Below are 12,281 nucleotides of genomic sequence, written 5' to 3' on the forward strand. Positions count from 1 at the left end.
ATCTGGAAAAAAAAAAAAGTTCCTACTTCCACATCTTTCCAACTCAGATATGTTCACATATATTTGGCAATTCCCAGTCAATGTCTCAGTTCTCTACAAACCCACCTGGAGACCCAAGTAGACACAAGCTTGTCAATATTTTGATTCTAGACCAGTTTATGAATAACTGCAAACTGTTTTACCAGCTATTGTTTACTATAACATACTGCTTGCTTAGCTGATGATATTGGCTGTTTTGTTCAACCAACAACTAGGGAACAAAATCACTGCCACCCTTTCATCTGAAATATTATATTTTTTTCAGCTCCCTTCCAAAGATAACAAAGTGCTGTAAATCATGTTTTGCCTATCCCTGAATATTGCACTGTGCATGTACAACTTCCACTGAATTGTTGATTTTATAATACTGCAGATAATAATGTGTAGATTCATAATAACAATGCGACTCATTCTGTTCTGTGTTTGCAGCTCTGGGAGTTCCGTAATGCTTGTGAAGAGAGAATAACTCATAGTTATCAAAACCCATGGTGAGTGCAAAGAAGAGATGTTCTACCGTGTGTCGCATGATAATATAGGAAGTAAACTACTAAATTCTAGTAAATGACTAACAAATACTGTAACAATTTCCAAGAAAAATATAGATAAACATAACATTACCTAGTTACAGAGCAATCTGCTTGAAATAATGACTAAAGTCTATCAAGTTCAACCTTTGAAGCCCATTCTTTTATGATGTTGATGCAAAAGAAGAAACAAAAACAATCAGGTTTCTCCTTGGATCAACGACCTGTTCACATACATACTAATTATATCCTTGAATATTCTGGTTTTTTTTAAACATATTTTAAATATCGCCTCCTACTTCACTCCCTGTCAATCATTATTGTAAGCTCTGCTCTTAGCACAGAGTGTAGAGAGAAGAAAATAAATTAAACAATGTTTATGTTTCTTCTTCTAATTTGCAATGTTTGCCCTGGCTGTTATGATGTAATTCGCTCATTCTTAATACTTTTAAAAGAAAACTGAGCATCACTTGAAAAAGGTCACCACAAGGTATAGGCAATGTTTAATATTTTATTGGATGCTAAGAATTGACAATTCCCTTTTTTTAAACACCCCTTTAGTCTATCAGCCTCTTTTGGGTTTTTTTCATAACAATTGTTTATTAATTTTTAACAAATTATATAACCGAGTGTGACAAAAATTATGTAAAGTTTACAACAGTAAAATATATGTCCTACGTCTTCGGTCCATTCACCTTTCAGATGTTTACATTCGCCCATTTTTTTCATATGCCCTATAGCATATAATTTAAACTCTTGCATGTGTAGGAATAGGGAACTGGAGGGGTTATATTGCCAGATCAGGTTAATATGGGGTTCTAGGAAGCCCCCATTTCTTGTATTGGTTTATTTATTGCATAATAACACATTTATGCAATATCTTAATATGTGCCTCAAAAAGTGCAAATATTGTAACTGTCAGGGTGGCGGTCCGGTGCCCGGGACCCAGACACTGTCCGGGCGGCGGTGCGTGGACCGGGACCCAGTATGACTGATGTTCAGAGTAGGAGTCACAGTGTGGAGGTTGATTAGCAGGGTCTGGTGTAGGGTAACCGCACGCCCCCTGGTGTTGAGCACCAGCATTTGTGCAGCCACATACCAAGACCCTGAATCAGCTTCAGCAGATACCAGGAACTAGGAGCTTGGAAATTAAGCAGACCTCCCAGAAGCTGAATAGGGAGGCTCTGCAGCAAGATTGTATCCAGTACTAGAAACAAGGCAAGACTAGAGATAGGCACCAAACAAGGAAACAAGACAGAACTAATAGAACCCAGAACCAGAGAAAGATAGTTAGCTAAACCCAGAACATATACACAAGACATGAGGAAAACATGAACATAACATGGGCATGACTGGACAGGACTGGACATGGACTGGGTATACAAACTAAAACAAGACAAGATAACATAGGCAAAACAAGAGGAGAAATAACTAAGCACTATATATGAAAATCATGGGGATTTAGTCACATTATATGATCATACATTGCATAAGCCTGCCAACAACGCCAATGTACCCCATATCTGGCAGGTCCTACACTGCCTAACGTATGCTAAAACAACCAAAGAAGACATATATAGCACTTACCTGCAAGAAAGGGCAGAAGCCTTCAACAGCTGCCTGAAGGACACTGAAACAAAAAGGAATGATGGAAAACAAACGGGTGTGGCAAATAAAACAAACATTTAAATGAATCCAAGAGACTGGGAAATCCAGAGACGGAATATAAGAATGAACCCAGAAACCCAGCATAAAGAAAACCAGACATGGAATAGAAAACCAAAAAAACAAGAAAAACTAAACAAGAATAGTAAAAAAAAAAGAAGCCAAAGCCAGACATCTCCACGCAGGACGTGACAGTAACATTTTGTGATAATTTGTTTAAAAGTATATGAGTTCAGTGGGGCGTAGCTTAACCACCGAGCCGCATGGACGCTTTTCTGCTGAGCTCCTCCGAGTTAAGGACAAATCCAACGCCATCCAGGGGCTCACTGGGCACAAACCTGGTGGAAATACTATCTAAATCACCCAGACACAAAAGGACACCCGCCGATGCCCTTCATATTCCCCCAAACGGGTAGGAAAACCCACTGCAAGAACTAGGCCTACCCAACAATCCTACGGCAGAGGCCTCGAGGATCTCGTGGAACTTACTCCAAGACCACGCATACCAGACGCTGCCCGCAAACGAGCAGCCTTTACCGGCTGGAAACAAAATGGGGTGAAAACCCCCAAAACAACCAGCGGGAGCACTCAAAGACACCCGAGAAATCAGGACCCTGCTCCAACACCCTTTGGGCCACAGAATGGCGGCAGACCCCAACTTAGAAACTTACTGCAAGTTGAGGGCGACGACCTGGCCCCTGCCACAAAACGTGACATACGGCCGTTGCTGCAAGATATAAGACAAATGTATGACACTGAACTAAACCTGGCCTGCACGGAGATACAAGCCGCGGAAGAAGATATAATGGACTTATGCCAAGAGGTACACAATATGGGGGATTCCCTCCGCGACTTACAGTCTGCTAATACGGCTGTCCAAAACAAACTGGGCACCATAGAGGACCACAGTACACAGTCCAACATCAAAATCCGGGGAATCCCAGAAACTATTGGGTCGACCGAACTACCACACTACTTGAGAAGACTCACGGCTGGGCTCCTGACACACACACAAGGCAAAAAGCTGGAATTTGATGGTCACTTCAGAATTAACAAGGCAAGGCAGGCACCCCCAACAGACCCTTGGGACGTCATCGTAAGATGTCACTCTCTGGCGGACAAATGCCGCATACTAGTAGCAATAAGGGACAAAACCCCATACATGTTTGAAAACTCCCAGCTTACCTTATTTCAGGACATTACCCGCAGTACACTCCAGTGGAGAAAATCGCTGTCACCCTTTACTACTCAACTCCGCGAAGCGAAGGTGGACTACCGATGGCTTCTATCTAGGACCCTAGTGGTAACCCAATGCAGTGCTGAAACACACCTCGGCATCGGAGGCCCATTCCTTCCACAACTCACTGGGTATAGCACAGGGGGCCATGACCCATACAACACCATTGACCTCACACCCCTGGGACCCCAGTAGGACTGTCCCATTCATCCCGCAAAGGGAAGAGAGATAGGAGGCAGTTACCTGAGTTCTGCAACAGGGATAATGGCATCTCACACTTTTTACTTTGATGATGTTTTATGCTTGTTTTGTACTTGTAATGTTATACCATTTCTTTTATGTTAGTCCATACAGGCAAGTTACTTTGACACCCGTAGACACAGAGGGTGCCTCTTGCTCCTACAACTTTATTCCTGGTGGCTCAACTCCCCCCCCCCCCCTTCCCTCAACCCCCTCTGGTTAGGGGTCGACACTAGTTGGTAAAGAGGCACGTTTTATTCATCCCATGCACCTGGCCCTGGTAACCCAGACAGCAGGTGAGGGCAACTACTACTACACACACACTGAGGGATTACTACCTAGACCATGACAGCAAGAGACAAGTCACTAGTCCACAGGGTAGAAGGTTCCACAACCCCGTTCCTCACCCTATAGGCCCAAAAGCAACAGTCACACTGATCAGGGTGCTATCTTCACCCTAAAACAACACTTAACTGACACGCATGTCACTACTGGCATTACCTCCTGACTAGACACCAAATTTAACCCACACAGATTGTTTCTTTGCCTTAAAAAAAATAAAAAAATAAAAATAGTGCTGTCTTTTCTGATATATTGCCTTAAATGCTTTGTATTGCGACCAATGTGTGTTCCCTCAAATTTTCTCACTTAATGGCATGTACATCCCGTTATGCACTGAAAAAGAAAGAATTTAAAAAAAATGTATATGAATTCCAGTATTTGCATGCAATTTGGAACTTTTGTTGCTATTTATTTAGCAGGTGTTAAGCTGCTTTGAAATGATCTAACTTGGCACACATGCCAGATTGACATTTGGATTTATCTTTAGTGAACATCCAAAATTTCTAGTCCAGTTTCAGTTATACCATTTGGAGGACACTTTTGAACTTGGTATCTGGAATATACCTTCAGCCCAGGCTATTCATGGCCTGCAACCTATCTGGATGCTGTCATGGTGTTGGACTTTGTCATTAGGCAATCTCACTGCTGTGCACCATCTGGTGGCCATATATGAGATTGCGTTCCAAGGCAAAATGCATTAAAGGGCCATGCTGTTAATGATGTATTTTGTCTTCATGGGAGAGTCCTATGTAAACCATGCCCCCTCATGGTTATACCTGGCTTAGAGAAAAGTTTGATATTTCCAGTGATACCTACTGCGAATTGGGTTAGCATTTATTGTAATTTCTCTATCCCTGATGTGCCCTGCCCTTTTTTACAATAAAAAAAAATGCATTAAAATCTTTTTTTCTGAAGGATCCATTTACTGGTTGCTGGTTTACTGAGTTTTATGATTAGGTCTAATTCTTTGTGAGTCGGGAGAAATGGAATGCTGTTGTGGGAATAAATGTTTTTTTAGTGATTTATCTGCGTAGATTAGTTAGCATGATGTCACCAGATGAATGGACATCTGTTCCACTTGTATGGACTGTAGTGCCATCTACTGATTAATCAGAGGATCCTTATTGAGAATAGAGGTGCTACAGGTTATGTGATAAATAGTAATCATGGTGAACTGTTACTTATTGAAAGGTAGTTTACTCACTGATAAATAATATAACTTGAATAATGAACGTTTTAATTGAGTGTGATCTTAATAACCTATAGGGATAGAGTTTTGGTTAGAGTGACCTACTTGGTATATTCTTCCAAAATATAAACAATTTCTTATAATCAATTTATGAGGGTCACGGATGGGTAATGCACAACTTGGTATTCTTTGATACACAAAATAAATGTATTAAATACATATTTATGAAAAAAATTTGAACTGTTTAGAAGTGATTTTACTGACATACAGAATCTGTGCAGTCTTCGAAAAAGTATCCATCATTTCTCTGTAGGTTACACTGAGAGGTATTTTTTTTCTTATTCTGATCCTAAGTTCAGTTTTTTTCTGTGAAATGAGACCATTTTCTATACATTTTCCCATTTGTTTATTTGTTGATATTAATTGAAAATGTCTCAATTTTTTTTTAAGTTTCCGGACAAATATAGAAAAAACAGTTATGCAAATGCAAGCTATGTACCCATATCCAACTTACTACTAGATATTGAAATATTTGGGAAATTTTGAAAGCTGGATATATTCATTTTCAACTATAACTGAATTAAAATATTTCTTAAATACAGTATTCATAATCAGTGGCATGATTCCCTGATGTTAAATAACTGAAGGCATATTTTGATAATTAATTTTATAATATAATTAATTATACAACTTTTTATAATTAACTCTAACGTGGTCTACTTTAATGTCAGGAATCCAATCTTGTATTGAATTATCTGGACAGTTAAGCAAAGTTGGCTATTTTTTTTCATAATTTCATGCTATGTGCATTCTTAGTTTTTTTTTTTTACCTATGTGAACAAGGTATTGTCTTCTAGCAGCATTTCAGCAGGTCCATGGTGTTACTTATTCCTGCAAAATGATTTAGATCTAATTCCAGTTTATGAAATATTTTACATATTAACATATCGTTTCTACACTCTACCATCTAAACATTTTTCCAATATTATTTTTGTCTGTATTATATTTTTGTTTGATCTTTTATAGGTGCCCTCCACCACATATTCTTGATGCTGAAGGATTTGGTGCACGAGCCACCCTAGCATGGACTCATGATAAATATGAGGATTATTGCTATGGTAACCGCAACTGGACTTCGGCCCCGGAAAAAATCCAACAGGTTGGTAGTGGGTTTACTATATTTCAAACTAATAATCTAGATTTAAACGAAAGGTTTATGGTGAAGAGAGAGACAAAACATTGGTTATTGTAGATATGGAAAGAGATACAATAGGGGGCACATTGGGAAATAGACGCAAGTGGGTTTATACGAGATGAGGAAGTAACTAAAGTTTATTCTCTGTTCCTGCAGAATAAAATATATACAAAAAATAAATATTAAGTAGCGGGAGGAAAGAGGGCATGAAAAAGAATATGAATCCTTGTAATGTAAAGAGATACTCCTGTTGATGGCTGAAAGCAGATCCTCTAGCTGCTATAAATCTTTTTTTTATTGTATCTTTTAAACTGTTACGTACTGTATTTAAGAGCCATTATTCAGCCAGCAGGCTCCCAGAGGCCAGAGCAATGACAGCAACATTTTACTCATGTTGGTATATATGCGCTGTGACAGGCAAATCCGTAACAAATGTACAGAATAACAGAAAGTGAAAATCAAATTATTTTGACTGTAACTCATAATGCGTGTCCCGTGCTGGATGCAGGAACTTTCTGTGTGTGCCTGCATTTCACTTGGCATCTTCTGTAATCTGTCCCAGAATGCTTTGCTTTGAGAGGATTCAGAGAGATATATAACTAATGGGTAGCATCATGGTCACCAGTTTTGTACTTGGAAGTTGGGTTGCAATTTTATAGGCCCTGCAATCATAAACAAAACTTTATTACATCTGTATGAATTTATGCAGACGCATTAACAATAGCAAGAAGTCATTGACAAAAAGCAAACAGCAATGTGAATACACATTTAATAACAGGCATTAGAGTAACTTAGAAAGGAATAAAATAAAAAAAAATAAAAAAAGAGAAAAGGACAAGGAAAAGGGAAAGGAAAATCAGGTGGCATGAAAGGGAGGCGATTGAGAGGGAGCTGGGATGAGGAACCCGAGTATATAAGGTAAGGAGAAATGGACATTGGAGTGGAGGTACCCCTGTACTGCAGAGAGTGGCCCAATTTGAAGTAAAACAAGGCAAACTTCAGAGCTGACAGATGTGTCATTGCATCAAAGATTTGTATAAGGAATTATTTTTCCCTTGTTGCTACCAAACATGGTACGTGAAGCCTAGCTAGCCTCAATCCCTGAAGGATAAACCCAAGGGAAAAACATATTTGTTTCTTAACAGTTCCAAATACTGCAATAAAAAGGTTTATATATTTGTTCTATTTTATTAAGATGCAAATAGTAAGTTTCAGGGATATCTCAAATATTATATTAGACAGCAGGAGGAAGTAGCCAAGATCGTTTCCTAAAATACTTGCATGGACTTATGTTTGTGCAGAGTCTCTCAAATGGGATGGGAACGGCTAAACATTTTAAATGTTCTATTTCATCCCTTGAGATTAGTATCTGAAATGTATTTAACAATGTCACTGTGACACGGTACCTTTCTGTCCATTACATTTGAGGTTGTGATGTCGCAATGTTTGTAGCATAGAGAAAATGTTCAGCTGAAGCTGCAGGTGGAAGCGAACGGGGCAGTATTCCTAGGAGGCTTGTGTAAAAAAGCAGCCACATATATTGCCTTCACCAAAGCAGGACTGTTATTTGGTTTTCCTCAGCCATCCATTGTGTGCTCCAACCACACAGCACAGGGAGTGGAGGAAGCAGTGAGTAGGCAGCTTGATACTCACCCAATAAATAACACAATTAAAGCTGAATAATTAGAGGGGCCATTTACCGTATATATTTGTTCAAGAAAGGAGAAGGAGCAGATGCTGGCTCATTCATTTAGCCTCAAAGAGCAGAATACGAAAGGCCCAGTTTGCACCAACAAACGTAGATAATTAAATGGGACAAGATGGTTTCTGTATTTATAAAAAATAGTAATTACACAACATTTGAACTGAGTTGTTCTGTTACAGACTTGGTCTAAATTACAATCAAACTGGTCCAAAGAGGTAAGAAAAATTTGACCATTCATGAACTAGCCTTTAGCCCCTTAAGGACACATGACATGTGTGACATGTCATGATTCCCTTTTATTCCTGAAGTTTGGTCCTTAAGGGGTTAAATAATTAAAAGAAGCTGTTTGTTCGCCAGCACTACTGACACTGATTTATAAACCGTTTTGTGATGACATCATATATAGCCGCACTGGTGGAGCGAAAAAGTAAACACTGCAGGTTGTGCTGGAAGGAGGGAATTTGTGGGCTTATGGTGTAATTTTTTGAAAATTATTATTTAAATACAACCTGTTGGTGGAGTGTTACATTACAACAAACTGTAGCAGATAAGGACTTTTCTAGAGAGTAGTGGATAATGCTGCCAGGCTTCTGTCTCAGTGTAAGAGGGTAAATGCCTGTGCTGTAGTATTTTCACTTATCCCCAGTTTGTGGTCTGTGTCAAACAACATACATGGACCACTGGTGAAGTTCTGTTTTGTTTTTGGCTAGTTTTGCATACAGGAACACACAAGCTATAACAAAATTCTTCTCTTGTAAAATGTGCTAGTCCATACAAGATGGCTCAAGATATTTTTAAATGTATAGTTTTCCTATACAAATAGGAACTAAAGAATATTCCCTCACTATATACACTGCTCAAACAAATAAAGAGAACACTTAAACAACAGAATGTAACTCCAAGTCAATCACACTTCTGTGAAATCAAACTGTCCACTTAGGAAGCAACACTGAGTGACAATCAATTTCACATGCTGTTGTGCAAATGGGATAGACAACAGGTGGAAATTATAGGCAATTAGCAAGACACCCCCAATAAAGGAATGGTTCTGCAGGTGCTGATCACAGACCCCTTCTCAGTTCCTATGCTTCCTGGCTGATGTTTTGGTCACTTTTGAATGCTGGCGGTGCTTTCACTCTAGTGGTAGCATGAGACGGAGTCTACAACCCACACAAGTGGCTCAGGTAGTGCAGCTCATCCAGGATGGCACATCAATGCGAGCTGTGGCAAGAAGGTTTGCTGTGTCTGTCAGCGTAGTGTCCAGAGCATGGAGGCGCTACCAGGAGACAGGCCAGTACATCAGGAGACGTGGAAAAGGCCGTAGGAGGGCAACAACCCAGCAGCAGGGCTGCTACCTCCTTTGTGCGAGGAAGAACAGGAGGAGCACTGCCAGAGCCCTGCAAAATGACCTCCAGCAGGCCACAAATGTGCATGTGTCTGCTCAAACGGTCAGAAACAGACTCCATGAGGGTGGTATGAGGGCCCAACGTCCACAGGTGGGGGTTGTGCTTACAGCCCAACACCGTGCAGGACGTTTGGCATTTGCCAGAGAACACCAAGAGTGGCAAATTCGCCCCTGGCGCCCTGTGCTCTTCACAGATAAAAGCAGGTTCACACTGAGCACATGTGACAGACGTGACAGAGTCTGGAGACGCTGTGGAGAATGTTTTGCTGCCTGCAACATCCTCCAGCATGACCGGTTTGGCAGTGGGTCAGTAATGGTTTGGGGTGGCATTTCTTTGGGGGGCTGCACAGCCCTCCATGTGCTCGCCAGAGGTAACCTGACTGCCATTAGGTACCAAGATGAGATCCTCATACCCCTTGTGAGACCATATGCTGGTGCGGTTGGCCCTGGGTTCCTTCTAATGCAAGACAATGCTAGACCTCATGTGGCTGGAGTGTGTCAGCAGTTCCTGCAAGACGAAGGCATTGATGCTATGGACTGGCCCGCCCGTTCCCCAGACCTGAATCCAATTGAGCACATCTGGGACATCATGTCTCGCTCCATCCACCAACGTCACGTTGCACCACAGACTGTCCAGGAGTTGGCAGATGCTTTAGTCCAGGTCTGGGAGGAGATCCCTCAGGAGACCATCCACCACCTCATCAGGAGCATGCACAGGCGTTTGTAGGGAGGGCATACAGGCACATGGAGGCCACACACACTACTGAGCCTCATTGTGACTTGTTTTAAGGACATTACATCAAAGTTGGATCAGCCTGTAGTGTGTTTTTCCACTTTAATTTGGAGTGTGACTCCAAATCCAGACCTCCATGGGTTGAAACATTTTATTTCCATTTTTTTTTTATTTGTGTGTGATTTTGTTGTCAGCACATTCAACTATGTAAAGAACAAAGTATTTCAGAAGAATATTTAATTCATTCAGATCTAGGATGTGTTATTTTTGTGTTCCCTTTATTTTTTTTGAGCAGTGTATATTAATATGTATAAATCTCAACATTATTCCTCAGTGCTGTCCATGGGTACATCTGAATGGCTGTTTTTGTGTCATTGCAGGGTCGAAAACATGGACATCTAAAAAAATGAAAAAAGGTTTGGAAAGGAATCTAATTTTAACATTGTACCTTAAATGATGCAGGATGCTACAGGAGGACAATTGAAATGAATGCCCCTCTTGGATCCATATCTAGAAGACTATTTCCAGTGGACCATCTTCTTGGTTAAATATTTTGCAAACTGAACACGCCTTGCAGTATCAAACTCTCTACATCAGCAGTTCACAATCTTTTTTGGGCCGAGGCACATTTCATGGGACCACCTCAGGCATATATAATTTTTAATTCTATACCTTCTTCATCTACTTATTAATGTCACATTTCCTTATAGCCTTATTAGCGGGGTACATTAGAATACACTTCTAATAAGCACCCCATTTAGTCTATTACAGTAATGAAATCAATGGGTTCGTGGCACATGTTGAGGTGGTTTGCAGCACAACATGTGCCATTACAGATTCCAGAAGTTCAGATGCCCTAAAATATCTACATTTCCTCCAAGAAATAAATGCAATTCGGTTGTTTGTGAAGAAATTCTATTATTCTACTTACTGTCACACGGGATGATTCAGAAATCCTGAACATATGTGAGGTTTATTCAATAAACAAGCTGGGTAATTCACCCTATAAGGAAAGGAGCAGAAATTGCAGATTTTTTGTTGTTGGGAACGTGTTCCAGTTCAGCTATATTAACATAACAAAATGAATGCCACGCTCAATTCACAAACTAATGCATAATCTTGTAAGAATTGTAAAGAATTAAAGGAATTGCACATTGAATTTTTTTTTATATTTTTCACCTATTTTGACTCAAAGTTGTTCAGTTCATCGATCATTTGTACATAATTCTGGTTCAGTGAACAATTGTAATATGAAGACCAAGAAACTGTATTAACAAAAAAATAAACAGGGTCATTTACTAAACAAAGGTCAGGTTCGGAAATAATAAATATTAATTGTTATAACAAACAAAATAAGTAAAAACAGGTATTATTCTTGCCCTTGAAATTACCCTTTAGAAGACACTGAATTTACAAATCTGTGTAAACAAAAACAATAAAGAAAAAATATAGCCTAACGAATAACATGGACGGTAAGAATCAAGCTGTATTTAGATCCACTAACATGGTACAGAGCTGTGTACAGAATCTATATAAAAGGCTTCAAAGGTGCCCCCCTTCATGTGATAATATTGCTACAGTATCTCACAAAAGTGAGTACACACCTTTACATTTTTGTAAATATTTTATTATATCTTTTCATGTGACAACACTGAAGAAATTGCACACTGCTACAATGTAAAGTAGTAAGTGTACAGCCTGTATAACAGTGTAAATTTGCTGTCTACTCAAAATAACTCAACACACAGCCAAAGAAAATAAATGAGTACACCCCTAAGTGGAAATGTCTAAATTGGGCCCAAAGTGTCAATATTTTGTGTGGCCACCATTAACATGTTTTTTCCAGCACTGTCTTAACCCTCATGGGCATGGAGTTCACCAGAGCTTCACAGGTTGCCACTGGAGTCCTCTTCCACTCCTCCATGACATCACGGAGCTGATGGATGTTAGAGACCTTGCATTCCTCCACCTTCCGCTTGAGGATGCCCCACAGATGCTCAATAGGGT

General features: G+C 39.9%; 1 protein-coding gene across 2 annotated transcripts in view; it reads left to right on the forward strand.

Moving 5' to 3' along the window:
* The window catches only part of SPMIP2 (sperm microtubule inner protein 2), a 55,162-nt gene extending 43,776 nt beyond the window's left edge, over positions 1-11,386 (forward strand). The window contains exons 3-5 of one of the 2 annotated variants that reach the window (XM_063460033.1): positions 469-527; positions 6,263-6,395; positions 10,655-11,386. In XM_063460033.1, the coding sequence (XP_063316103.1) occupies positions 469-527; positions 6,263-6,395; positions 10,655-10,684 (222 nt within the window). In that variant the 3' untranslated portion in view covers positions 10,685-11,386. The remainder of the gene's footprint in view (positions 1-468; positions 528-6,262; positions 6,396-10,654) is intronic. The other variant, XM_063460034.1, reaches the window with a different exon arrangement.
* Positions 11,387-12,281: the final 895 nt, after the last annotated feature.

Source organism: Pelobates fuscus, chromosome 6, assembly GCF_036172605.1.
Source record: "Pelobates fuscus isolate aPelFus1 chromosome 6, aPelFus1.pri, whole genome shotgun sequence".
Classification (NCBI taxonomy): Eukaryota; Metazoa; Chordata; class Amphibia; order Anura; family Pelobatidae; genus Pelobates; species Pelobates fuscus.